At 45.5% G+C, this 25451-nt stretch overlaps 6 protein-coding genes and 1 long non-coding RNA gene across 12 annotated transcripts; 2 read left to right on the forward strand and 5 right to left on the reverse strand.

The window, feature by feature from the left end:
• Positions 1–40: 40 nt before the first annotated feature.
• On the reverse strand, positions 41–6365 carry LOC103393612 (tetratricopeptide repeat protein 39A). The gene is made up of 15 exons (XM_025064650.1): positions 6075–6365; positions 5748–5852; positions 4617–4748; positions 4446–4489; positions 4269–4336; positions 3871–3935; positions 2778–2877; positions 2644–2709; positions 2453–2561; positions 2261–2328; positions 1504–1563; positions 1032–1193; positions 854–945; positions 301–421; positions 41–201 (listed from the first exon to the last, which is right to left on the reverse strand). Exons 1-15 carry the CDS (start codon positions 6167–6169, stop codon positions 52–54), a joined length of 1437 nt encoding a protein of 478 aa, XP_024920418.1. The 5' UTR covers positions 6170–6365; the 3' UTR covers positions 41–51.
• A 1154-nt stretch (positions 6366–7519) lies between these two features.
• tspan34b (tetraspanin 34b) lies at positions 7520–11231 on the reverse strand. Of its 3 annotated transcripts, none has more exons than XM_008330625.3 (8): positions 11076–11231; positions 9379–9459; positions 8859–9074; positions 8680–8754; positions 8478–8585; positions 8257–8391; positions 7988–8080; positions 7520–7824 (listed from the first exon to the last, which is right to left on the reverse strand). In XM_008330625.3, the coding sequence occupies exons 2-8, from the start codon at positions 9433–9435 to the stop codon at positions 7765–7767; spliced, it is 744 nt and encodes a 247-aa protein (XP_008328847.1). In that variant the 5' UTR covers positions 9436–9459; positions 11076–11231; the 3' UTR covers positions 7520–7764. The 3 variants fall into 3 exon arrangements, with proteins under 3 accessions (XP_008328847.1, XP_008328848.1, XP_024920419.1); XM_008330626.3 differs by having other exon boundaries at positions 8478–8581; positions 8676–8754; XM_025064651.1 differs by lacking the exon at positions 11076–11231 and adding an exon at positions 9533–9750 and having other exon boundaries at positions 8478–8581; positions 8676–8754; positions 9379–9479.
• A 1718-nt stretch (positions 11232–12949) lies between these two features.
• LOC103393608 (zinc finger protein 653-like) lies at positions 12950–18223 on the reverse strand. Of its 4 annotated transcripts, none has more exons than XR_003052498.1 (12): positions 17851–18221; positions 17575–17615; positions 17068–17370; positions 16866–16981; positions 16537–16833; positions 16229–16406; positions 16078–16159; positions 15880–15997; positions 15685–15799; positions 15172–15271; positions 14794–15084; positions 12950–13088 (listed from the first exon to the last, which is right to left on the reverse strand). XR_003052498.1 is itself a non-coding variant. In XM_008330621.3 (11 exons), the coding sequence occupies exons 1-11, from the start codon at positions 18144–18146 to the stop codon at positions 14907–14909; spliced, it is 1824 nt and encodes a 607-aa protein (XP_008328843.1). In that variant the 5' UTR covers positions 18147–18221; the 3' UTR covers positions 14496–14906. The 4 variants fall into 4 exon arrangements, 1 of the variants encoding a protein (XP_008328843.1); XR_003052499.1 differs by lacking the exon at positions 12950–13088 and adding an exon at positions 13150–13227 and having other exon boundaries at positions 14508–15084; positions 16537–16801; positions 16834–16981; positions 17851–18223; XR_003052497.1 differs by lacking the exon at positions 12950–13088 and adding an exon at positions 13150–13227 and having other exon boundaries at positions 14508–15084.
• Positions 13018–14477, reverse strand: LOC103393609 (zinc finger protein 653-like). The gene is made up of 4 exons (XM_025064737.1): positions 14370–14477; positions 13896–13995; positions 13518–13808; positions 13018–13158 (listed from the first exon to the last, which is right to left on the reverse strand). Exons 1-3 carry the CDS (start codon positions 14383–14385, stop codon positions 13631–13633), a joined length of 294 nt encoding a protein of 97 aa, XP_024920505.1. The 5' UTR covers positions 14386–14477; the 3' UTR covers positions 13018–13158; positions 13518–13630.
• A 303-nt stretch (positions 18224–18526) lies between the features above and the next one.
• Positions 18527–20719, forward strand: rpain (RPA interacting protein). The gene is made up of 7 exons (XM_008330620.2): positions 18527–18716; positions 18835–19026; positions 19174–19246; positions 19420–19531; positions 19646–19709; positions 20073–20213; positions 20593–20719. Exons 1-7 carry the CDS (start codon positions 18645–18647, stop codon positions 20620–20622), a joined length of 684 nt encoding a protein of 227 aa, XP_008328842.1. The 5' UTR covers positions 18527–18644; the 3' UTR covers positions 20623–20719.
• LOC112488453 (uncharacterized) lies at positions 19643–20066 on the reverse strand. The gene is made up of 2 exons (XR_003052523.1): positions 19822–20066; positions 19643–19733 (listed from the first exon to the last, which is right to left on the reverse strand). It is a non-coding gene; the product is annotated as an uncharacterized LOC112488453 (long non-coding RNA).
• A 521-nt stretch (positions 20720–21240) lies between the features above and the next one.
• Positions 21241–24968, forward strand: LOC103393606 (26S proteasome non-ATPase regulatory subunit 11-like). Its single transcript, XM_008330619.3, has 13 exons — positions 21241–21398; positions 22055–22156; positions 22488–22684; positions 22775–22832; positions 22912–23106; positions 23200–23344; positions 23470–23530; positions 23626–23688; positions 24203–24328; positions 24411–24446; positions 24534–24585; positions 24671–24814; positions 24901–24968. The coding sequence occupies exons 1-12, from the start codon at positions 21308–21310 to the stop codon at positions 24811–24813; spliced, it is 1269 nt and encodes a 422-aa protein (XP_008328841.1). The 5' UTR covers positions 21241–21307; the 3' UTR covers position 24814; positions 24901–24968.
• The last annotated feature ends 483 nt before the right edge of the window (positions 24969–25451 follow it).

Genomic DNA, 25451 nt, shown 5'->3' on the forward strand with positions numbered 1-25451 from the left:
TGTTAGAAAAAAAAAGAAGAAGCATTACTTGTACAAACACTAATGGGAAGTTTAATACTGAGGAGAGTCTAAGCCACAAGTTGCATTACCAGGAGACTCCAGCAGGCTGCGCTCTGCGTCCATCAACGTCTGCAGCATGCCTTCCGTCAGCTCTGGACGTTTACTGATCATACTGAAGCCGTTCCACATGTACATCATCTCCTGCAGGCACACAGGAACTGACGTCAGGACGCTGAGTGTGTGTGTGTGTGTACCTGATGGTTTGGTGTGTGTGTGTGTGTGTGGTGTGTGTATGGTTACCAGCACTGGCACTGGCAGCCTGACTGGGCAGGAAGCCTTGTAGCGTCTGGCCTTACGGATAGCAAACTTCTCCGTCGGGGGGGATTTCCCTGCTATCCTCTGTTTGAATCTGGGAACTTGTCTGAAGACGAAGGAAAAATTAAATATAAATATTTAACACGTACAGATATCAGGAAAATAAAGTTTTTCATGATGTAAAATCTGTAATTTGTATATGTGTAAAATTGTATATGTGTTTAAAGAAAATAATAATTTAAAGAACTTGATTTGAATGTTTAGTTTTCGATCACGTTCTCCCCTGGTGTTGACCTGCTCCGTCATCACTTTACTATAATAACTCATCAGGTGACGCCTGAGGTCACATGATCACACACACACATTCACACCTGTGGTCAGTTTACAGTGTTTGGTCTGGACTTCACTACAGTACTCCACACAGTACACACAGTACTGTGTTCCTGCAGTTCTCCAAATGAAACACTGACACTGAGCGACTGGTTCAGAACCTGTTGGAGGACACTGATTGGTTGGAGACGACGGCGTGTTCATCTACCTGAAAAGGTCTACCTCGTCCTCTCCAAACGGCCGGGCTTCATCCCGAGGCAGCATACTGAGGTACGCAGCTTTCATGTACATGTACATGGCCTCGGGGGGAGAAAACAAAAACTGTTGGTTTTTTTCCTGACAGGTTGTTTTTTTGATTCATAAAAACCTGGACCAGTGTCGGACACCTTGGACCAGCGGCTCTCCTGACTCAGGAGGTCGGCGTAGAAGTAGGCCATCCTCCACGCCCGTTTGTAGGTGAAGCACCACATCAGCTCCCAGTAGCACATGTGGTGGAACTGCTTCCAGGCCTGCTGGGCTTTACAGCCGTCCTCAAAGAGCGCCACCGCCTGGTGGAACAGAGAGACAGCAGAGATTAGCATAAGATCATGAGTCTGATTCCACTGAGGCTCCGTCTGGATCAGAGGAGAAGGGTTAGGATGAGAGATGGGATTAGATTAGATTATGTCGATGCGGATTATAAATGTGATTAGAGATTAGATTAGAGATGATATAAAATGTAATTTCCACAACATCATTCAATCATTTGTAACTTGTTACTGCAGTTCAGCACAGTAACCAAAGTTTTACTTGTAAGAATACACACAAAGACAGTATTTGTGTATTTGATGAAGTACTTTGTACTACTGTGGTACTCACCTCATCAATGTTCCCTTTGATCTCCTCAGTCCTGCCTGCGAAGAACAGGAAAATGGCCCCCTGTGGGACAGAAACCAGAACAGTCAAACACGTGGTGCGGGGGTCGAGAAGAGCACATCAGTCGCCAGGTCACATGATCACATGATCACCACATGTCACAAAAGCTGGTGTACAGTTGTTATCAGATCTGACCCAGATCTGTGTTTGTTCTCTGGGATGGGCCACCGTGTGGGCAGAAGGTGGGGTGGAAACTGGGATTGGGAATTTTCTAGAACATGAGTCACGCAGTCGAGTGTTAGCATGACTGGGGCGCGACAAACATGCTAATAAAAGGATTTATTCATTGTTAGCATGACTGGGGCGCGACAAACACGCTAATAAAAGGATTTATTCATGGATGTATTCTGACTAAAAGTGGACAGCACTGGACTCTTCAAGACCAATGGTTCTCAAAGTACGGTGTGTGTACCACTTGTGCTACCAGGCTCCCTCTAGTGGTGCCTTAGGAACCTGTTCACATTTATATGTGACTACGTTTCGACTCCAAGGTGAAGTGACCAGGAGTGTGTACTGGCAAGAATCTGGCGATACGACACGCATCACGATACAGGGGCAACGATAACGATATACGATATACGATATTACGATAAACTTAGCATCTGCTAAATGCATGAATGTAAATGTCTCTACTAACTCTGCCCCCACCTGGGACCTCTGGGTAACACACTCACTTAACCCCGTCTTAGGCCTCACTCACCCGCGGGTACCGATGCTGGAAGGGTTTGAGGAGCCTCTCAGCTTCAGCCACTTCTGCCTCACCAGTGCCTGCGAAGAATCACAACCACGGACACATTAGCACTCCCTGGTGGAAATAAGAGGGAACGGCCGACCTGTACCATACAGTAAATCATGTGGTGTGAGTGGTGTGAGTGGTGGCGGGCAGCCGTACCGAGGATGAATGTGAGGAAGGTGTAGTAGCAGAGCAGCAGCAGAGCGCAGAGCATGGAGCGCAGGTTGGTCCCCGTGGCGCCGTCATGCAGCAGGGACAGACCGTACTCCTACAGGCAGAGAGAAGCATTACAGTCTGAGACATGATGACGTGAGTGTGGACACGAGGACGGAGGAATGGACACGTCTCACCTTGTCCCCCGAGAACCCCGCAAACTCCAGCAACCGCAGGATCCGTGGAGGGAAGAGGGAGAGCGTCTGTGGACGGAGGAGGAGCAGAGTCAACGCACACACACACACGCACGCACACACATAATCCCACCTACCAGATTAAAAGCCCCAATTCCAAATGCAATTCCTCCTTCTAACTGTAGGTGGCTCGGTCCTTTCACGTAGTTGTGAGATTTGACAAAAGCATGAAGTTCTCTGCAAAAATAAATAAATAAATAAATAAATAAAACATTGATCAACGTCACAAAAAAAAAAAAAAAAAAAAATGAAACATTGATCAACGTCACGTCCTGACTGTGATACTGTGATGAACAGAGTTTTTTTTTTCTGGTTTTACTTCATGGTCGTGAGGAAGACGGTGATACTACACCGGTCTCACTCAAATACTTCATGGTCGTGAGGAAGACGGTGACTACACTGGTCTCACAATGTACTGCAGTAGTACACACTTTTTTTGTATTTTATGGTTCATAAAACTACACCCTAACCCTGTGGGTATAAAAATATAATATAAACTGCTGGTTATAGACATGTCAAACCATATATCACCTCATAAAGGAGCACTTCCTTTTTAAGAGTCAGTGAGTCCTCACTTTATTACTTCATACCTCTCTGCTGGTACACAAATACTGGGCAGTAAAACTCACTTGTATTAAATATCTGCTCTTTAGAGGAAAATAAAGATAAATGATGGTGGGGTTCTTGTTCCTGGTCTTTGTCACAGCCTGGGGCTGGAAACTGCCATGAAGTGACGCAGCTTCACCTCCAGGTGGCACTATATCTCTTTAGGCGTTTCAAACTTTTTAATAAATGTGTAAAAGTATCCAAAGTATCAAAAAAATACTGAGAGTTTTAAAAAAATATATCAAATAATTTAACACTGGTTCAGACAATGAGCAAATTAAACCTATGACCTTTGACCTTTCATCTGATTGCAGAGGAGACTTTGGGAGCATTCAATGACACGTGCTACAGTAGGTTGTAGGTTTGTATCCCATTATCTAAAGAATTATTCATTAAAAGAGGAAGTGATGTAATGGCAGATGTCTACCTCAAGGGGGTGGAGTTTGAATGTGGCCTGGTGTGTTTAATGAGTTCTAACTAAGATGATCAGATGACAGATCCACAGAACAGCGTTAATGCGTTGGATGTTGGTGTGAATATTCACCGTGTTTTCTTTGTACTTACTTGTAAATCATGTAACTGTTTCGTACTTTCATCCCTCCTTTAATGAAACTCACCATGTTCTCATCCTGAGGAGGAAAAAAAAAAGAAATCAATCCATGGTCAGAGGTCATCCTGTGGTCACAGTAGAACCCCCCCTCAGCCCCCCCCACGGTCAGTACTGAGTGACTGTTCCTGGACTGTTCTTCGTTTTCGTACACACCCGTCGGACGACGTCGTGTAAAGACAAACAGAGTAGAACAGCTGACTCACTGAAGGCAAATACCACGGCAGTACTCTGTAGTCAAGTGTGTACTCTGCAAATACGTGGTGCCACTGTACTGCTGTAGGGCCGTCAGCCGTTGTGTCCTTGGGCAACGTGTGTGTGGGTTTGAATATGTGTGAAATATATAGGACCGTACCTGGAGGAAGGTGAGTGCTGCCCTCTGCAGCTGACACTCGGCATAACACACTTCAGCGTGAAGCTGCACTGCAAGAACAGACATGGAATACATGACAGGTGTACCTCCGACCTCTGACCTCCACCACAGCTACACATATGTGAATATATAAAATATCAATAAGACTTTTTTTTTTACCTTCGCTCAGTGAGTCTCCCTCTGATTTGGTTTTCCGTCGATACCTGGAACATCAGAAACAGACGTTCAGTCAACACTTCGTCTTCAGTGAGGCGTCTGTGATGTCATCACTGTTGTTCTAGGGTTGAAACAGCTGTACAACAGTTTCCAGCTCCTACATTGACCTCTGACCTCTGACAGACCTCCTGGGCACCTTTCATGGTGTTTCCGGCGTTGGTGATGTCATCATGCTGGAAGGTCATCATGGCCTGCATCTCCAGCACGGTGGCGTAGATGAGAGCGTGGTACATGCTGTCGTTCACTCTGCACAGGGAACACAACGCCACACACCAGAATCAGGTGAAAAAATTAAAAAGTCCTGATTTGTGAAAATTATTAAAATTATTATTGACAACTAGTCACGGGTCAGATGTGGAGGTTTTAGGGGTCAGAAGCTGCTGCTGCTGCTGTTACTGCTGCTGTTGCTGCTGTTACTGCTGCTGTTACTGCTGCTGTTACTGCTGCTGTTACTACTGCTGCTGCTGTTACTACTGCTGCTGCTGCTGCTGTTACTGCTGCTGTTGCTGCTGTTACTGCTGCTGTTACTGCTGCTGCTGCTGTTGCTGCTGCTGTTACTGCTGCTGTTACTGCTGCTGTTACTGCTGCTGTTACTACTGCTACTGTTACTGCTGCTGTTACTACTGCTGCTGTTACTGCTGCTGCTGCTGTTGCTGCTGCTGTTACTGCTGCTGTTACTACTGCTGTTACTACTACTGCTACTGTTACTGCTGCTGCTGCTGTTACTACTACTGTTACTGTTACTGCTGCTGCTGCCCAGTAGCTGTTTATTTTCCTACAGGGACATGATAAGAGAACATGTCTGTCTCCCTCTGGTTCTCCTGTCTGTCTGTCTCTGGTTCTCCTGTCTGTCTGTCTCTGGTTCTCCCGTCTGTCTCCCTCTGGTTCTCCTGTCTCTCTGTCTCCCTCTGGTTCTCCCGTCTCCTCCTCCGACCCCGACTCTCTGGTGTTTGTTTTGCAGGGCTGTCATTTCCTTGGTTGTTCTAACAGTCAGTGTTTGGGCGTCAGCTTCAGCAAACACTGAATATCCTGGAGGAAAGAGAGGGGGTGAGAGAGAGAGAGAGAGAGAGAGCACACACACACAGGCTGACAGGAAACACAAACCACAAAATATAAGAAACCGAAGAGCAGAAACTGCTGAGATCACGGTGAAGAACCAGTTCATGTGAAGGAACTAATGTAATGACAGCAACGTCCTCTGGGGGGAGGAGAGTGGGGGGGACCGGGGGGGTGTTTTGGTGTTACCGTGGCCGCAGTCTCTCCAGACTTTCACTGAAGTGGTTGTTGAGGAACAGGTCCAGGGCCTCCATGCACTGGTCCAGAGACTCCTTCAGGGGCGGCTCGGAACTCCTGACATTTAGAAACAAACGGAAAAACAAACAGAAATGAACTCCTCATCACGCAGCTGCGGGTCTTATCAGTTATCAGTTATCAGTGTGTGACTCCGTGACTCTGTTGTGCTGCTGCTGCTGCTGCTGCTGCTCCAGGACCAACAGAAACTCAGAGTCTGGAAAAGTTTGAATTCTCAGGCTGAACATTTTGTCAAACCAACTTCCACAGGAACAAACTTACTTTTCAGCCCCATTGGCGCCTCTGCCGTTGGACATGTTCATCTCCTCGACGACACCTGTTCGCAGCTCGACTCCACTCCCGCCAAATGAGGACATAAAATGTCCGAGCTTCGTAACTCCGGCTGCGGGTTCAACTCCGTAAAAGTGCCGCGGACGGAGAATAACAGACAGGTGTTCGTGCGTGCGGATCCTGCAGCGTGAATGTGCACAGCGGTGACGTAACAGACTCCTCCCCCGTGACTCCAGTGCCACGCACACGGTCAGTCAGGTGGCGGCTGAGCAACATCACCGTGAAGTTAAAAAAAAAAAATCCGGTGGAAAACACGTCATTACCAGAGTTTAAAAATATCAGTGGAGGCAAATTAAAATAACTAGGAACCATCTTTGTTGAATGCTGCCGACTGTTGTACAGGTGTTGTCATGCAGTATCTCTGCTACAGTGAAACAGCGCCTCTCTGTGGTCAGACCTTGAAACTGCAACTGTTATAGAACGTAGCGTTAAAGACGGAGAAATAAAAGGTTTATAAAGTAATTGAATGAGGTGTGTTGACAGACAGAAACACTGCCCTCTGTCGGAATTTTCGCTCCTTTTGCAATATTTTTGCAGATTAAATGTTTAATTATTTTTTCGTTTTTTCTCTCATTTTAATGATATTAATAAAGCCTGACGATAATCCCGGCTGTGACCTGTTTAAACCAGTCTGACATCGGGACCAGGTTTTGGTGTCCATGACGACCAGTGGTCCTAAAAATAGTTGTGTTTCTGTCTGTTGGTGAACATGTTTCTTGTCGTCTGTATGAGTCAGACGTGGCGCTGATGCAAATGTGTTTTCTGACACATTTTCTTATCGAACACATGTATGTAAATACTGCGTGACATGAAACCTGAGCTGCAGCTGGGTATGAACATATACTGCAGTAAAACACAGACAGTATGTGGAGCTACTGTGTACGGCGTTAGATCATTCCATGTTCACATGATGATCATTATCATTATTATTAATAATAATGTTGTTCCATTGAATGCATTTTAATAAATAATATGTTGGATTATATGTTTGTTTGTTTTTTTTACCAGATTCTTAAAATTTACCATACAAAAAAGTGAGACCACTTTGTAGCAATTCCTTGTCCTGGTGGGGTCAGGCTTTGGACCTGATGATTGAAGGTTGAAATCCCGGTCCTGGCAGGGCAGTGGGGTGTTGAGCCAACGTCCAGACCTCCAGGTCTTACCAAGCTCAGTATCAGCCAATCATTAGAGCTCCTCTCTGACTGTATCTGAAGCTTCAGGGGGAAAAAAAAATCAAACTCACCAGTCTGTAGAAATGCATTCCATTTAATTCCAAAATCAACTGCCATCAACATACACGTCATATATAGATCTATATTTGTTTTTTTTAAAGCATCAATGTTCACATGGAGGTTTTTCTGTATTTTCTGTGTCCGTCACCGTCAGTAGCACAGAGTCATTTCCTGCCTAGTTACAACTGAATGGCTGTGTGTTACAGAGACGGTCGCCGTGGGCAACCGTTCAAACAGGCAGCATGTCGTCTGACGTGGTGTGAGGAGCGGCGTTGAACATGAATCGATCGTTAGGTTTAAATAAAACAGGAAGAAAAGAGTTTCTCAGTCGTTCTGATTGCGCTGTCGGAAAAAAGGATGAAGGCCTGGTCTCCTCTGGAGGTCAAAGGTCAGGCACTGCTGGACTTTACTCTGCAGTAAAGACTCATGGAGACGACCATGGCACAAATCTGGAGGGAATAAAAAAAATGCATTATTATATTTATTGTTTATATGTTTTTAATACATTTTTATCAATAACTAATATTATACGAAAATGCTAGCTAATAAATAACTCATATCTCAACAAATTTGCTCTGATCTGAAGTGGAAAATAAAGGGTTAACGTCGGACCTCCAGAACTGCGATTCCCAGCGCTATTCCCACGATGACCACCGTGTTGTTCTTGATCAAGGCCAGGATCTTTGGGAAGCAGCCTGTGATTGTCTGAGGATGAAACAACCTCCTGTCAGATCAACGGAACGCCACAAGCCCCTCCCACTCCCCCTTCTCCACCCCCCCACCTCCATGTGCTGCCTTTTTTTGCAGCCCAATGAACTCTTTTCTGCCTTCTACTGGTCCGACCTATCACAGTCAGGCTGAATCTGGTTCCAAACTCGTACCGATTCACTGCCGGCCGACGCCTGGCTGCACGAGGAGTTGGTGCCGGGGCAGCAGAGGGGCGGGTACATGTGGTGCTCTTCGTAGTACGGAGAACCCACGAAGTCCGAGGAGTTGTAGAACCCACAGCACTTTAACTAAAGTGGACACACGGGGGCAGCAGAGAGCGTCAGAAATGAAAGCGTAGCTGTTTGGTGTCAGTATAAAAGGATGAGAGGCGTACCGTGGTCATGGTCGTATCCCACAGCCCCGTGACGTCTGGGTTCTGACCGTAGTCGTTCTGGATGTTCTGAACGGCCGCGGTGCCGAGCTTCTCGAAAATCTGGTCTACCTGAAAATAGAAGGAAAACGGTGGCGTTGGCGTCCAGTTTTTACAAGGACTGACGTCAGTGATGGTGAGGAGGCGCAGTCCTCTGATCACCCACCAGGGGTCTGAAGACCAGGATCACCACCGCTCCTGCCACCTCCGCTATGAAGACCAGGAGGACGATCAAAAAGAACTGCGGGAACATCAGACACTCACGTCAGTTCTGTTCTGACTGGAACTGTTTAATGACAGAGCTGAAGACTCCCCCTGGTGGACAGATGAGGAGTCTACACCCACCAGCAGCAACATGCACTTGTTTTCTCTGATGGCGCCGCAGCAGCCCAGGAACCCGATGACGACCAGCAGCGCTCCGATGGCGATCAGGAGGTAGCCCACGTTCAACACCTGACTCAGCTCCTCTGGCGCGTTCTCAATTTCTCCCAGGAAGTTGAGGACAGAGCCGCTGTCCACCTTCACCCAGATGCCCACAGCCAAGATGGCCGCTCCTGCCAGCTGATGAGAGGAGGAGACGAGAGGGAGGTTCACGGTTAGAAGAGAAACCAGATGAATGTGGAGCTGAAGGAACTACGGCTCCTCAGAGGTGACAATCAGAAGACGGTCTCCACAGGGACTGTGGACCCCAGGTTGAGAACCACCTTTCAACATTACATATATATTTATATTTCTCCATCATTACCTTCAAGTCAGTTACTAAACCAGTCAGTAAATTTAATATATATTCATATATATATTTCTTTCTACCAACAGAATTAATTCGTGTCACATAAACATGGTTGAAGTCGACGGTGAAACTTACGAAGATGATTCCGTTGAAGACGAACATCATGACTTTGAGGAGTCCATAACAACCCATGTTTGAGTCTCTTTTTCTTTAATCCTGTTTGAAGAAACACACAATATATTGACCCTCATCCAGACTCTAATCCTGTTTGAAGAAACACACAATATTAACATATTGACCCTCATCCAGACTGTGGTCGTCCGCTGGTCCTTTGTCCTCCTGTGTCCACGCGGAGGTGAAACCTGAACAGCAGGGCGGCGTTACTTCCTCTAACCCTGCTTTATTTCCCAGCATGCCACCCCTCAGCCCTCTGAAGCCTATTACCTTATCTTCCTCAAACATTCAGAGCTGAGCGCTCAGCACCGAGGACAATCCCTGTTCACACACGTGACCCCCCCGACCCCCCCTCCCCCCCCACCTCGTCCAGGTCAGGGATTAATGACGGCTGAAGAGAAACACAGTTGGAGGAAATATATTTACCTCTGATTAACGACAGACACGGACGACGGACAGATCAGGGAACGATGGAGGAGGTGAAAACATACACATATATATTTACATAGATATATATATAAATATATAAATACTAGTAGATTGTGATCAGGTGACGTCTAAGTGGTAAGTAGACAACGAGTACTTCACGATACTTTTAACTGAAATAAATGAAGGTTGAGAGCAGTACTACTTCAGTACATGTTTTGTAAGTACTCTGTAGTACTGTAGCCTGTGTGTGACGTCTGTCGTTATTTATTATAGTAAAATATTCTTTTTCTTCCCCGTTGGTCAGCGCTGGTTCTGGAAGATCATCACAGCAGAACATCAGGACATGAAGTGAACGTCAAAGTCTGTTCCACAAGTGTGATCACACATGCGTCATGTATCTGTCAGGAATCACACTGCCTCACAAACAACACACACACACCCACACACACACACACACACCATCCCTCCATCACCTCCTCTGTCCCTTCAGTTCTTCCAGAGTCACGTCAAGGTTGTCACCTCCGCAACCTCTGTGTGTGTGTGTGCGTGTGTGTGCGTGTGTGTGTGAAAGGGAAACAGCGACCATTGTGTGGAGAAACCAAACAGACGAGCTGTTATTGTGACGGTGGCAGCAGAGCTGATCTGAGATCAGAATGATTCCATGATGATTTGTCAGAAACAACACAACAACAGGAAGCAGCGCGTCGTTGGAGTGAATCCTCCTACACTGATGTGCTGAAGCTGTTTGTCATCAGGTTAATCATATATGTGAACCCACACACACACACACATGCACACACACACAAACTCCCCCAGGATTTCCCCCTCTTGCATTTTTCTCCACTTCCTGGTGGTCAATGATTGAACTCTGACACTGAGAAGTCGACGTGTCACCGATTAACAGCCGGGGGAGAAAAAAAAAAAAAGAAGGAAAAAACTCTCCAAAAATCACCACCGTCCGTGAGTGCCATCAAAAACACAGGCAGAACAACATCTCAAAGGACAGACAGAGAGAGAGAGAGAGAGAGGCAGAGAGATAATTGCAGGCCCCCAGGTCTCGGGGTCTCGGGGGACAAAGGCTCATTGTTGATTGGTTCTCTCCCTGCTCTGGTACGACTCGTGAAAAACAACCAAGAGATTCCAAGAAGTGAAGGATGGAAGTAGAAGAAGCACAAGTGTAGCTTTGGAGAAACTGCAGTTCCCGTCAGGTGAGGGCGCCGTCGTCTTACCTTGACACAGGAGAGACTCTGATCTTCACCTTCACCGTGGAGATGACTGACAGATGAACGATGGTCCACGCCGTTCTCCTGCGTCCGTCTGCTGCTCCCTGTCAGACCAGACACTCACTCTTATTTTTGGAGTACCGGCTGGGTATAAGTACTGAGAGAGAGGGAGGGGGCGGGGGGGCGGAACCAAAGCTGTTGAATCTCCGACATCACCATGGAGTTGTAAGGGGAGCTCCTGGGGGAGAACAGAGGACTTCACCAACGTCAGTACTTCACTCACAGAGTAAATACTAAAATACTTCATCAATCTGACAGGGTCAGGAGCAGTACTCTGTCAGAGGTGTTTTATAATAAAAAATATTTTGACATTATTTAGAAGCATGAAGTTCTCCTTCCTCCCCTGCAGGTGGTGCTGTGAAAGCATAATGATTTCTAAAAAAATTAAATTCTATTAATTGAAAAACAGAAAATAGAAGTGTTTTATAATAAAAAATATTTTGACATTATTTAGAAGCATGAAGTTCTCCTTCCTCCCCTGCAGGTGGTGCTGTGAAAGCATAATGATTTCTAAAAAAATTAAATTCTGTTGATTGAAATGCAGAAAACACAAAAGTTACGGGAATAAAAAAGTCACAGACATGAACCACTGACTTCCTGTCTGTGAGGGCGGAGCCTGACGGACGATGACAAATCACCTGTTAGGATTCATTCCCTGCTGATTGGACATCTCTGACATCATGATGTATTTTTGTTACTGACTCGTGTCATTTCTAACCAATTCTGATAATGTTGATGATGACGAGAAAAACAGGATTGGATTAATAATGTTCATCATATGACGTTTTATAAGATAGTACTCATGCAGTACTTATAGTACTGTATGAGTACTGTATGTTTTTTTGGTGAAATTATTGCATTTGTTATTTTTGAAACCCTCCAACATCATCATCTAACGTGTGGTTCAGATCCGTCCAGATTTATTCTTGACTTTCAGGAATTCTGAGACTTTTTATGTCTTTTTTCGTCATTAGTATTTTTGGCCATTTTTGGCAATTAAACTGGTGTAATAAAAATTAGGGAAGTCCGATATCAACTTTTTGACGATATCTAATATGCCGATATTCTCCAAAAACTTCATTTCCGATTCCAATATCTGCCTGGTAATATTTATTTATTTATTTATCAGTACAAACCACTGTTGTTGAGTTGTTGACACCAGCGTTCTGTTTACAACCCCCTGATTATTAAAACAGATTCATAAAATGAGCTGCAATGCTGCCATCTAGTGACTTTCACTTCCATATACAGACGTCTTTCCCCAAAACTATTTTTCATGTCACACGTCATTTGACAAAACCCAGGCATTGCGTTATCGGGTTTTAATTATCGGAGGAAAAAAAACAATATAATTATGATATTATTGAACATCTTTAACATAAATACTAGAACAAACAGTACAAATATATAAATCAATACTTGATCCCACATCATCTCATGACTGAACATGAATTAATTCATAATTACGACTGTATTTGTTTCTCGTTCAGCTCAGGTCTCTTCAGTTTTTTGGGATGAGTTCTTTGAGGAAACCTGTTCATTGATCTGATGTAAAGGTCAAACAACATGAAGTGATGAACTGATCAGATGACCTCGTGACCTTCACTCACACCCACACGGCATCACAGAAGTGTGTAAACACCGCAGGGTGTTAGGCAAGAGAGAGGGTTGTTTTGTTTTTTTTCCTCCTCCACATTTGTTTTGTCAAACAAATGAATTTCAGAGACACGTGAGTCACAGTCACGTGGTTTATTAAACCATCCAGTTCAGAAACTGACAGGAGCGACAAGAAAAGTGCAGTTTGTTTCCCCACAGAGGACGAGGAGAAGGCAGCGGAGAGGAGTCGAGAGTGGAGCCTTCCTGAGAGATCGTCACCGTGAACTCATCACCGGGGTGAGTCAGAACCACCGGGACGGACGTAGAACTCCGCCCTCGGGCCCACACAACAGACGCTCCGATCTGAATGACGTCAAGAAAAACAAAAAAAAAAAAAAGAGCGGAGGTTTGTGGCAGGTCGTGTCGATGAGACCTTTCACAAACCTTTGACTAGTAAATGTATGCACCCAGATAAAACCTTTGTAATTACTGTTACGCCAACCTAAAACACTTGGAGGATTTAAATTCATACTGAGAAAAAATATCAGTGACGTCTGATGGAAGCAGACTCCTATTGGACAGTCCAGCTGTCAGTCATTCTAACACAGACCCTCCCCCCCACAGACCTGAGCTCAGTCCAGGCCTCCATTCATTTCCAAACTGTTTTCCCCACATTTCACCACCAGACACACTGCAGCAGACGGGCCGGGATTCGAACCCGTGATCGTCACATTACGATTCTGATCATTCGTGTGTGTGTGTGTGTTCAGCACAGCTGTTACAAAGCCTCACATTATTTGGCGTTTCTCCAGGTCAATCCTTGACTTCCTGGAGGTGATGAAACAACAACAGCTCCCTCTACTGGAAGCCTTTCGTCGGTGTCTTCGTCAGCTCTGCAGTGAGCCTCAGGTGGTCTGCTTGTCCGGGTGACTCTTCAGCTTGTGGAACTTGACGCTGTCCAGCTTCTCGAAGCGTTTGTCGCAGAAGTCGCAGGTGAAGTTGTAGTGCGCCTCAGACGTGTGTTTCTTCATGTGCCAGTTCAGCGACGCCCGCTGGCGACACTGGTAGCCGCAGATTTCACACCTGACCAGGAGGATTGTGGGTGATTTACATTTATGGCGTAAACATTTTTGTAGTTTTTTTTCTGACAGACGCTCTGCGGTGACTTACTGCAGCGGCGTTTCTCCCGTGTGCGTCCGTCTGTGAACCTCCAGATGATTCTTCCTCTTGAACGATTTCCCACACGTCTCACAGATGAAATCCCTCACCCCTGTCGTTACAACACACCTCAGTGTCATTTGAATTTCAATGATTACATCACAGGTCACGTGCTGAATTCTTGCAGTGTCATGATTTGAATACTTAAAAAAAAAAAATACTTGGATATAATTTTTTAAAATATGGGATGGTCATTAATTAAACTGCAGTGATGTTTGTTCTCAATGTTGCTTCATTTTTCTATTTTTTATTTGAATCAACAGACACTTTTCTACCACCGCATAAATTAGCTTTGAACCCCTGACCTTTCTGCTGTGACACAGGACTGCCAAACACCGCACCCCCTACTTTGCACCTCACTGGGTGTCAGTTATCGTTATCACTGGACTGACGGCGTTGGTTGATGTGTAATGAGCTGCGACTCACCTGAGTGGATGATCATGTGACGATGCAGGTGGTTGGACAGGTAAAACTTTTTGCCACAGCCTGGATGGGGGCAGACTTTGGTTCTGCCCTTCCTGTGAACTAGGTTGACGTGATCTTTGTAATTACTGTTACGCCAACCTAAAACACTTGGAGGATTTAAATTCATACTGAGAAAAAATATCAGTGACGTCTGATGGAAGCAGACTCCTATTGGACAGTCCAGCTGTCAGTCATTCTAACACAGACCCTCCCCCCCACAGACCTGAGCTCAGTCCAGGCCTCCATTCATTTCCAAACTGTTTTCCCCACATTTCACCACCAGACACACTGCAGCAGACGGGCCGGGATTCGAACCCACGATCGTCACATTACAATTCTGATCATTCGTGTGTGTGTGTGTGTTCAGCACAGTACAAAGCCTCACATTATTTGGCGTTTCTCCAGGTCAATCCTTGACTTCCTGGAGGTGATGAAACAACAACAGCTCCCTCTACTGGAAGCCTTTCGTCGGTGTCTTCGTCAGCTCTGCAGTGAGCCTCAGGTGGTCTGCTTGTCCGGGTGACTCTTCAGCTTGTGGAACTTGACGCTGTCCAGCTTCTCGAAGCGTTTGTCGCAGAAGTCGCAGGTGAAGTTGTAGTGCGCCTCAGACGTGTGTTTCTTCATGTGCCAGTTCAGCGACGCCCGCTGGCGACACTGGTAGCCGCAGATTTCACACCTGACCAGGAGGATTGTGGGTGATTTACATTTATGGCGTAAACATTTTTGTAGTTTTTTTTCTGACAGACGCTCTGCGGTGACTTACTGCAGCGGCGTTTCTCCCGTGTGCGTCCGTCTGTGAACCTCCAGATGATTCTTCCTCTTGAACGATTTCCCACACGTCTCACAGATGAAATCCCTCACCCCTGTCGTTACAACACACCTCAGTGTCATTTGAATTTCAATGATTACATCACAGGTCACGTGCTGAATTCTTGCAGTGTCATGATTTGAATACTTAAAAAAAAAAAATACTTGGATATAATTTTTTAAAAAAAAAAAAAAAAATCATACTTGGATATAATTTTTAAAAATATGGGATGGTCATTAATTAAACTGCAGTGATGTTTGTTCTCAATGTTGCTTCATTTTTCTATTTTTTATTTGAATCAACAGACACTTTTCTACCACCGCATAAATTAGCTTTGAACCCCTGACCTTTCTGCTGTGACACAGGACTGCCAAACACCGCACCCCCTACTTTGCACCTCACTGGGTGTCAGTTATCGTTATCACTGGACTGACGGCGTTGGTTGATGTGTAATGAGCTGCGACTCACCTGAGTGGATGATCATGTGACGATGCAGGTGGTTGGACAGGTAAAACTTTTTGCCACAGCCTGGATGGGGGCAGACTTTGGTTCTGCCCTTCCTGTGAACTAGGTTGACGTGATTCTGCAGGAACAGATGACTGATGTTTGGACATTGTTCAGTAGAATAAACACAGAGTGTGTGGAAAAGCACGGCGTTCCCACCTGGAAGCTGCTGATGGCTACGTACACCTGGCTGCAGCCCTCGTACGGACAGTGGAACATCTTCAGCATCCCATCAGCCTCGATGACCGGACCCCGTCTGTTCCGTTTTGAGCGGTGGCTGTGGACGAAAAACTGCTGGTTGAGTCTCTAAACCCTGTCTCATAAACCTGTGTGGAGGTGTTGACTGGAGCCACAGACCTACTGCTCTTCTGCCGCTCCCTGTCGTCACTCAGCTCCAGTGGGTCGACGTCGGCTGGCTGCAGCTGTTTGGTACTTAAACCTGACATCATGACAAATCATTAGGAAGTGAAGTCATCAGTTAGGAGACACTGATGGAAACATCACCCACCGGTCACCGAGTCCTCGTCCTCTGCCGGTTTGATCCCGGAGTCATGAGGACACACCTGGTCGTAGTTGACTCCCCCGATGACGGTGCATGTGACTTCCTCTATGTTTCCACCGCTCATGTTGAGCTGGATCCCCTCTGTGGCCAGAGCCTCGTAGCTGGAGCCAGTGATGATAATTAACTGGGTGACAAAGTAAAGATGGAGAAAAGATTTCATTCCAAAGTGAAAGAAAAACTGTGTTGAGTGTTTGGTTTCATCCCTACTTTGCTGTGTTTCCTCCATCCAGAGTGTGAAGGAAGGTAACTCATACCTGGGATCCCTCCAACGCCGTCCTCTGATCTGTGATGTCACAGCTCTGCACGGCCTGAGCTTCAAAAAGTTCGCTCTGCTCCGGGACCTGCAGAGGTGCTGCTGGGACTGTCAGCTGCGGCTCAACCTCCAGCTCCAGCTGCGACTCCTCACCGGTCTTCTTCAGCTCCTCAGGTGAAGTCCTGATTTCTTCCTCCTCCACCAGGTCCATGTCTGTCCTCACGTCCTCAGTGTCCTCGTCTGAAGGGATGGAGTGGAACGCTGACGTTGGAGATCCTTGCTGTCGCTCCGTCACCATGTTGGAGATCCTTGCTGTCGCTCCGTCAGCATCTCCACCTCCCACACAGGCTGACCAATCAGAGGAGCATCCTTGGAGGGCGTGTCTGTGACATCTGTGACGGGGCTGGCTGTGGTTCGTTGATCCTCGGAAACGTTTTCTTCCACATCTACAGAAACAGACCCTGATGTTTATTACACTCACACTGTTCCAGCACAGACAACCAGGAAAGGGTTAGTTGACCTTTTAGCTGACCTTTGAACTGTTTGTTTTCGTCTCTACTCTTCTTTCTGCGGCTGCTTGATATCAGGAGATCTGCCTTTGCAGCGTCGCTGTCTCCGTTCACATCCTCCTCCTGCTCAGATTCACTGGCCCCTCTCAGTGGTGAGAAAAGGTATTGCACAAAAGAGTGGTTTGATTGACACTGCCACACAGCAGCGGTGGACAGGTTGGGCTGGGGCTCCAGAGCTTTGAGCTGCGGCTCGTGGGGGCAGTAGCCGGAATGTTCCAGGTACCAATACACTAGATTCCTCAGGCTGGAACTACGATCCCTCCGACCTGGGAGAAGGTCAGAGGTCAGAGAGTTGATGGAGTCACAGTCACATTCATTCTACACCAACTTCACTCATTTGTTTTGCTTTTGCAAATCATCACATCATCATCATAGAGGATCATACTGTCTTCCAAAAAATGCAAAGATCAATTTGACAAATAACATTTTTTAAAGAACTTTGGTGAACCGGAAATTAACCAAAAACTCACCTTTTTTCAGTTTTTCTAAGCCCTCTGACAGAGTCTTCTTTCTGTAACGTAGAATCATATTTTCATATTAATAACAGTGCAGTGACCTGCTGCAAAACAGTCTGGATTCTATATTTTGTCAATATAGTAAAAAGTATAGTAGGCAAATAATTTCAATTTTGAAACATGAAATGTCCTTTTTTTAAAATGTTTGAATGGACATTAGAGACACTCAATTTACCAGTAGCTAACAGTGAGGAGACAAAACGTTTGCGGAGGTTTACAGGAACGACCAACCTGTTGTACTTCTGCAGATACTTCTCTCCGTATGTGGAGTTGAGCAGGATCAGGTACTCGGCCAGTCCGGCATCACTCAGACTGGTCCTTCTGCGAAGCTCACTCCACAGTTTGTGCGACTCTCCCAGATATACCCGCCTCACATCGTACTTCTTTCTGGATTCAAGGCGCCTCTGTGCCCGGTCGGAGTCCGTGAGTCTGGGTCGTCCTCTGCAGCGCCTCAGAACCTCCTTTCCGAATTCTCCAGGCTGGTCGGCGTCCATGGGAACATCCAAGTCTGCCAGACTGTGCGCCATCTTACCCACAACAGCTGATGTTTTGATTAATTCAGTTAGCGGAAGTTGTAGCCAGGCTCTACCGGAAGTGTTACTCCAGGCATAATTTTTCTTCAGTTGTGACAACGTTCTATAGTACAATTTCAGACTTGTAGTCCTACTGTATGTGTGTATATGTACATAAAGTTATAAAAATAAATAATATAAAAAAAATTATATAAATAATCGCAGGTGACCACAGCGGAAATACAGGAATAGCGTCAGAGCGAAAATATATGCGTAACATGTAAACGGACCCGGTCACGTCACAATGAAACGTCAACGCGTTTTCGAGCCCGTGTCTTAAAAAATTAACTACACAAACCATGATGCATTTCGCCAAACTGCATATTGACTTCCGGGGCACGGGGTTAAAAGCTCAAATATTTTGATTCGGAAAACATGTCAGCTGAGTTATTCAGGCCTTTGTGCCGTTTTCTTCATATACATGTGTTGTGTCGATCTTAGGTTGCGTTACTTATGGATGCCGTTGACAGACACCGTGCCCTTTACAAAGGCACAACTCCACCATGGAAAGAAACGTATCGCAAGGTGAGGCAAAGAAACGTAGAAGTGTTTGGCAGCATGTAGCTGTGGCTAACACGTCTGAGCGGATGTTCCGTGCGTGTTTGTTTTCAACGAATGTCAATGTTTCTGTCATGGTCGCCAGCGATGTGTGGACAGACTCAAGAACAGTCGGTCCAGGCTGTTGGACAGATACCGTCAGATGGGAGAGAGCCAGCACTGCAGCGGCTCCGGGACCTCCATCATCGTCCAGGAGGTGATGGAGGAGGAGTGGACTGCTCTTCGGTCAGAAGACGAGAGACTTCCTTCCCTTTGGGGGCCAGAGGGTATGGTAGAGGTCGGTCTGTCTCACCTAAGTTTCCGTTAACTATAGTCATTAACTAATAAACAAAGTGAAATGAACTGCAGACACAAGCGTCTCAGAGAGATACTATTTGTGTCCAAACTTGGGGTTTCAGTGTTTACTTGTAAACTTCATTAACAGATGTTCAGCCTGATGAAAGAGTATGATGAGCTGGCAGTTCTTGAAGAAATCCAACAGGAACTTGCATCACAGGGTAATGTCTTTCTCAAATATATGATGCTGTTTTTCCTCTCTGTCCTAATGTCACTTTTTGTCCCACCTACACAACAAACAATACATTAAAAACGTCACCTGGCTCTGTGTTACAGAAGACCTACTGAAATAAGGAGTGATGAGATCAGTGTTTGTTTTTTCCCTTTTCTTCAGAAATGTCTATTATTGACGAGTACGAGAGGAACCTGCAGTTTGAGCAGCAGTACATTTTATCCGTCGTGGAAGGGATGGACGAGATGCATGTCATTTGTCCTGTGTGTCGCGCGTGAGTCAAATATCTTCCTGTCATTATTCATGTGTCAACTGTCAACAGCTTTTTACACTACAGTCGTTGACAACTGAACCTAAAGTGTTTCTTTGTTTCTTTTTTCTTTTTTAGAAACAATGTCAATATCAACAGTCATTTTATTTCCTGTCCCTGTGGACTGTACGTAAACACTAAGGTTTGTTTGTCAGAATATTAACACCTTTTACTTTTCCTGATATTACTAGCCATTTCCTGCTTTTTAAAGGCGTGTTTTTGTCTCTTAAGTTTGTTTGTCAGAATATTAACACCTTTTATTTTTCCTGATATTACTTAAGCCATTTCCTGTTTGTTTTTGTCTCTTAAGTTGTGTTTTACTATCCGTACCATTACTTTATTGTGTGACCAACAGCTCCATCACAACAGGGGACAAAAACTTAAAAGAATATCAAATTAAAAGGCTCAGTAAAGTGGTTATTGTTATGGAACAGATCTCAAATGTATTCTTTAAAAAGAAATGGTCTAAAATTCTTCCACCTGTCATCGTCCTCCACTGATTTAGAAAAAGAACATAACCCCAGACGTCCTGAGCCATCTGCTGGAGTCCCGGGTGTCAGAGCACATGGAGGATTGTCTGCACGACCCAGTTTTCTCTGTAGCAGCGAACACAGACAGCTCTCCAAACCTGATGATCAGCTGCCAGGTACGGCACCGACGTTATTCAAATGAAAGTTGTGCTGTGACACCAGTGAATCGATCAGCTGCCAGGTACGGCACCGACGTCTTTCAAATGAAACAAGTTGTGCTGTGACACCAGTGAATAATTCAAGCTGTGAAAAAGCCCTAAAAACAGAGGATAAATAAACTGTACACCCAATAGATGTTCTTTGGTTATAGAAATATTTAATTACGTTTTATACTTTAATGTAGAAATATCAAGTTCATTGTCGTAGCACACAGAAAAATAATAAACCACGAAGATTTAGTGCCCTCCAGTGGTGACGCTGCGTATTGCAACAAAATAACGGGCATTTATCCGCTTAAATAAAACACCATTTCAACTGTTTTCCTTTTGTTTGCAGGTTTGTGACTACTTGTCTGTCGTTCTGTAAAGGAGACACGAGAATCCGAAGCGGCTCTGTCTGTCAAGATTTAATTTAAAGTTTTGTTTTATAATTGTGAAATAAAGAATTTTTTTTGTCAATTTAATCTAGTGATTCTCTTCCCTCTCCTGCTGCACATCTTACGTGTTTTGCATGTGAGTCTTCTACTGATCATCAAACTCTACAAGTGTGTGGTTGTGAGATTTTAGCAAATAAAAACGTGTTGTTTCATGGGTTCAAATTGTGTGAGAAACATAAACCATGAGATCATCAGGTGAATGAATATAATTACTACTAACTCAATTCAAAACAGCAGGTCTGGGAGCAAACATTGACATTATAGTAAAGAATCTGTCAACATTACATAAATAAATCGCTCCCATACGTAAACCCATACGTCAACGTAAAAAGCTTGGAACAAACAAATGTAATTTTACTCCATGTCTGCTATATAATTTAAAAGGATTGCTCCCAAACGTTGTGGTGAAACAATGGATTTAATATTTTCCCAAAGTTGCGCTGTAAATACTGAAAATATAACATAGAATATCGCATTTAATCCTAGCACATTGCGTGTGATGTTCAGTTAACCAAATATTCCTGTAGAGGGCGGTATTACCGCGACCATGATGTGATCCGACTGACCGGAAAACAGGCGGCCGGGCTGAGTGGAGCGGAGGCAGGTAGAGGAAAGATGGCAGCCGCGGCAGTGGCTGAGTTTCAGAGAGCACAGTCTCTTCTTGGAACAGACCGGGATGCCTCTATCGATATTCTACATTCAATAGGTAAACCATTAGTAGAGAAAAACGGCTATTGTTCGACTCGCATTATGCGGCTTTACTCCTCCACCTGATGTACACCATCGTAGATAGCCACATTTAGCTTGTTAGCCGCTAAGCTAAACGCTCTTGTCGTTGTTAACACAGTGAGTCAGCAGCAGCAGCTAGCCGGTTAGCATCACACCGGTTAGCCTTACATAGGTTAACGCTAGCATCCCAGACTCATTCATTTGACTGGAACTTTGCTGACAGTTGGCTAGTCAACGTTAGCACGTTGCGTTCCGTGTTAGCATTCAGTTCTCGTCTTAAGTCAAAAGTCAGACCAACAAGGAAATGAATGTGAAACTCTTTCACACCGACTCAATTTCACAGCAATCAGCTCATTTTCACGTATCACTACACGCGTTATGCTGTCATTACATCTAAAAAATTGAGCTGTCATTGTTGTTTTATTGTTAAATGTGACAGCTCTGATGTTTCATAGCTCCTATTTGGATCCTTGCTGTTTGTCATAAGACCCAGCACAACGACATGATAGAACGTGACTTTAAACGCTGCACTTGACAGTGAAAACAAAGAGTGCGGGATCAGTGGTTTCACTTTGTAAGTCGTTGTTGGTGTCACTACGTATCAGATGACATCACTGAGTCTGTGTGTTATAGTGAAGCGGGACATCCAGGACAGTGATGAGGAGGCGGTGCGTGTTAAAGAGCAGAGCATCTTGGAGCTGGGCACCCTGCTGGCCAAGACGGGACAGGCTGCGGGTAAGCACTGCGTGTTGTCATGTTGTCACAAAGTTCTAAGACATATGATATAGGGCCCCCTGGGGGCTGAACATGAACATTCTGGTCTAGGATTTCCTGGCAAACTTTGTTCATAGACTCATTAATCAAAGTGCTTCATGTGTTTAGTTTTACATTAGATGGTGCTCTTATCTTAGTGCTGCCAAAGTTAGCATGAGTTAGCAGAAGCTACAACAGCTACAGTAAAGTCTTTCTTTCATTCCTTCTTTTTTCCCATTATTATACACATTATACAGTAAACATACGATGCTTGGTTTAAGTTTGTTTTTTCTGTCTTCTTTCATCTGCTCAGAGCTGGGTGGCCTTCTGAAATATGTGCGTCCCTTCCTTAACTCCATCTCCAAGGCCAAGGCGGCGAGGTTGGTGCGTTCCCTACTTGACCTCTTCCTGGACATGGAGGCTGCCACAGGTCAAGAGGTTGAACTGTGTCTCGAGTGCATAGAATGGGCTAAAGTTGAGAAGAGGACATTCCTGAGACAGGCACTGGAGGTGGGCTGTTCTTCTGACTCGTTACTTTATTGGTGAAATAAAGAACTTCATTAAATTAATACACCGTTTGTTCTCCTCCTCTGTTTCTAGGCTCGTCTCATTTCACTGTATTTTGACACTAAATGCTACCAGGAGGCGCTGCAGCTTGGTGAGGAGGATGGAACATTCTGACACCTGTAGACCAGTTGAACCCTGGTGCTAAGTCCTCGTGGTTTTTCATCCCTCAGGCTCACAGTTACTTCAGGAACTGAAGAAGATGGACGACAAGGCTCTGCTGGTGGAAGTTCAGCTGCTGGAGAGTAAGACGTACCACGCACTCAGTAACCTCCCCAAGGCCCACGCCGCGCTGACTTCTGCCAGGACGACCGCCAACGCCATCTACTGCCCTCCCAAACTACAAGCAGCTTTAGACATGCAGTCAGGTGCGCTTCCCATCCCCACCACAACACGTCACAATCATTTCTGTTCAGCCCGCCACTTTGGAATTTACTGTGCGTGTTCCATGTGTTCCTCAGGGATCATTCACGCAGCGGAGGAGAAGGACTGGAAGACGGCGTACTCCTACTTCTACGAGGCCTTCGAAGGCTATGATTCCATCGACAGCCCACGAGCCATCACAGCCCTCAAATACATGCTGCTCTGCAAAATCATGCTCAATGCGTAAGTGTGTTCACGTCGACGCTGCACAATTGATTCATGGTGGAAAAAGTACGAACGTTCCTGAACTGCACGTCATGTCAATCTAATCTAATCTGATCTAATCTGATCTATTTGTCTTGTCACAGACCAGAGGACGTTCAGGCCCTGATCAGTGGCAAACTAGCTCTCCGATATGCTGGCAGACAGGTATCACCCTTTATTCCTTTTAAGCCAAAAAACAATTTCAGAATTTTTCTTTTTCTTTGTTCCACTGTAACTTTTTTTTTCTTCTTCTTGTGCAGACAGACTCACTAAAAAGTGTGGCTAAAGCTAGCAAGAACCGGTCGCTCGCCGACTTTGAAAAGGTTTGTGTTTTGCGACTGCTTCGTTCTGACCACGGTCATTGTCCAACTGACACTGACGTCTGTGAGACTAGCACGACTCCAGCGTTGCTCCTGTCCCACTGACCTGTGGGGGATTTAAACTGCAGTACTGCTGCGGGTTTCTGAAGAAACGGAATGGTTTTTATGAATTTCTTCAGAAACAGAACGCAGGTGTAAGGTGTTGAGCAACAGCCACGGGGGCGAGGCTAGAATCTTGGTTGCTCAATAGTAGCGTGAACGTGGACTCCTGCAAGTTTGGACACAACCAGCGTGAACGTGGACTCCTGCAAGTTTGTTTAACACAACTCAAGTCTGAACTTACCTTTTAGCCCAGCGCTCAAGTGTTGCATTGTGGGTTGCATGTTGTCAGGCTGTAGAGAGCGGTCCCTTCATGGTCTGTAGGAACAGTCTGGGCCACCTGTGGTCCACGGGCCTCTGTTTGAATTGTCTATTGCTTCACCTGTGGTTTTAACGACATGTTCACGCTGTGTTGAAGGCACTGATGGAGTATAAGGCGGAACTGAAGGACGACCCCATCATCAGCACTCACCTGACCAAGCTGTACGACAACCTGCTGGAGCAGAACCTCATCAGGGTCATTGAACCGTTCTCCAGGGTCCAGGTACGTGACCTCCTCACGCCTCCTCCATAAAGATGGAAAACATTAGTTTAACTCATCTGTGTCGTCCATTCTTTTCTGACAGATAGCACACATCTCCTCTCTCATCACACTCTCTAAGGTAGGGTTGGTACAGTTAAAAAAATTTTAATTAATGTTTTTATTTTTAGTAAGTTTTACCAACACCATGATTTTGTCCGACATCTAGGCAGATGTGGAGAGGAAATTATCACAGATGATCCTGGATGAGAAGTTTCACGGTGAGTCGTGATTCGTTTAATCTAATGAATCTGCCGGTGTGACCGCAGCATCCAGGAAGTGAATCCTCACTCTTCCTCCTGACAGGTATTTTGGACCAAGGTGAAGGCGTGTTGATTGTCTTTGATGAACCGGCGGTGGATAAAACGTACGAGGCGGCGTTGGAGACCATTCAGAACATGAGCAAAGTGGTGGACTCCCTCTACAACAAAGCTAAGAAGCTAACATAAGGTTGGTGTTGCTGTTTCTTCACCTTCAGGATCCACTCAAAGATAAGGCTGGACTAGAGTTCTCAAACTGACTCCCTCTCCCCACAGGGGGGCGCCAAACTGCCAGTCATCTGGTGGGATGTGACGTGGACCAGTCAGACCTCCGTAAACCAACAGGAAACAGAGTGACAGGGTGGACAACACACAGAACACCTCCATCTTCACACAACCCTCTGCCCCCCCTCTTCCTCCTCCTCCTCCTCCTCCTCCTTCTCCTCTTACTGTCTTCTATTTTTCTGACTAGGGGGTGATCTAGCACAAAGTGCTCCCCCCTGTGGCAAACACTCAACAACCCAGCAAGCAAACAAACCAGCTGACCAACTACAGACAAACCAACAGGAAACAGAGTGACAGGGTGGACAACACACAGAACACCTCCATCTTCACACAACCCTCTGCCCCCCCCTCTTCCTCCTCTTCCTCTTCCTCCTCCTCCTCCTTCTCCTCTTACTGTCTTCTATTTTTCTGACTAGGGGGTGATCTAGCACAAAGTGCTCCCCCCTGTGGACAATTTCAGGCACTGGGCTGCCTTTTTTTTCCTCACTTTTCATTTATACTGTATGTAAAAATGGACAAACCCCCCCCCCTCCTGACCCCAC

Source organism: Cynoglossus semilaevis, chromosome 17, assembly GCF_000523025.1.
Source record: "Cynoglossus semilaevis isolate Cse_v1.0 chromosome 17, Cse_v1.0, whole genome shotgun sequence".
NCBI lineage: Eukaryota > Metazoa > Chordata > Actinopteri > Pleuronectiformes > Cynoglossidae > Cynoglossus > Cynoglossus semilaevis.

Bases quoted from the DNA above. Each gene is read 5' to 3' on its own strand.
- tspan34b (XM_008330625.3), bottom strand. From the start codon at position 9,435: ATGGGTTGTTATGGACTCCTCAAAGTCATGATGTTCGTCTTCAACGGA. The intron at 9,075-9,378 runs GTAAGTTTCACC...TCCTCTCATCAG, and splicing joins TCTTCAACGGAATCATCTTC to CTGGCAGGAGCGGCCATCTT. The intron at 7,825-7,987 runs GTCCGACGTTAA...TATTCCCTCCAG, and splicing joins TGGGAATCGCAGTTCTGGAG to ATTTGTGCCATGGTCGTCTC.
- LOC103393612 (XM_025064650.1), bottom strand. From the start codon at position 6,169: ATGTCCTCATTTGGCGGGAGTGGAGTCGAGCTGCGAACAGGTGTCGTC. The intron at 1,564-2,260 runs GTGAGTGAGGCC...TCTGTCCCACAG, and splicing joins TCCAGCATCGGTACCCGCGG to GGGGCCATTTTCCTGTTCTT. The intron at 946-1,031 runs GTGTCCGACACT...TCTCCCCCCGAG, and splicing joins AGGAGAGCCGCTGGTCCAAG to GCCATGTACATGTACATGAA.
- LOC103393609 (XM_025064737.1), bottom strand. The intron at 13,809-13,895 runs GTAAGTCACCGC...CCTCCTGGTCAG, and splicing joins ACGGGAGAAACGCCGCTGCA to GTGTGAAATCTGCGGCTACC.
- LOC103393606 (XM_008330619.3), top strand. From the start codon at position 21,308: ATGGCAGCCGCGGCAGTGGCTGAGTTTCAGAGAGCACAGTCTCTTCTT. The intron at 22,685-22,774 runs GTGGGCTGTTCT...CTCTGTTTCTAG, and splicing joins TCCTGAGACAGGCACTGGAG to GCTCGTCTCATTTCACTGTA. The intron at 24,329-24,410 runs GTACGTGACCTC...CTTTTCTGACAG, and splicing joins AACCGTTCTCCAGGGTCCAG to ATAGCACACATCTCCTCTCT.
- LOC103393608 (XM_008330621.3), bottom strand. From the start codon at position 18,146: ATGGCGCACAGTCTGGCAGACTTGGATGTTCCCATGGACGCCGACCAG. The intron at 17,371-17,574 runs GTGAGTTTTTGG...ACCTTCTCCCAG, and splicing joins CTTAGAAAAACTGAAAAAAG to GTCGGAGGGATCGTAGTTCC. The intron at 15,998-16,077 runs GTCTGTGGCTCC...TTTCGTCCACAG, and splicing joins GAGCGGCAGAAGAGCAGTAG to CCACCGCTCAAAACGGAACA.
- rpain (XM_008330620.2), top strand. From the start codon at position 18,645: ATGGATGCCGTTGACAGACACCGTGCCCTTTACAAAGGCACAACTCCA. The intron at 19,027-19,173 runs GTCGGTCTGTCT...CTTCATTAACAG, and splicing joins GGCCAGAGGGTATGGTAGAG to ATGTTCAGCCTGATGAAAGA. The intron at 19,532-19,645 runs GTGAGTCAAATA...TTTCTTTTTTAG, and splicing joins ATTTGTCCTGTGTGTCGCGC to AAACAATGTCAATATCAACA.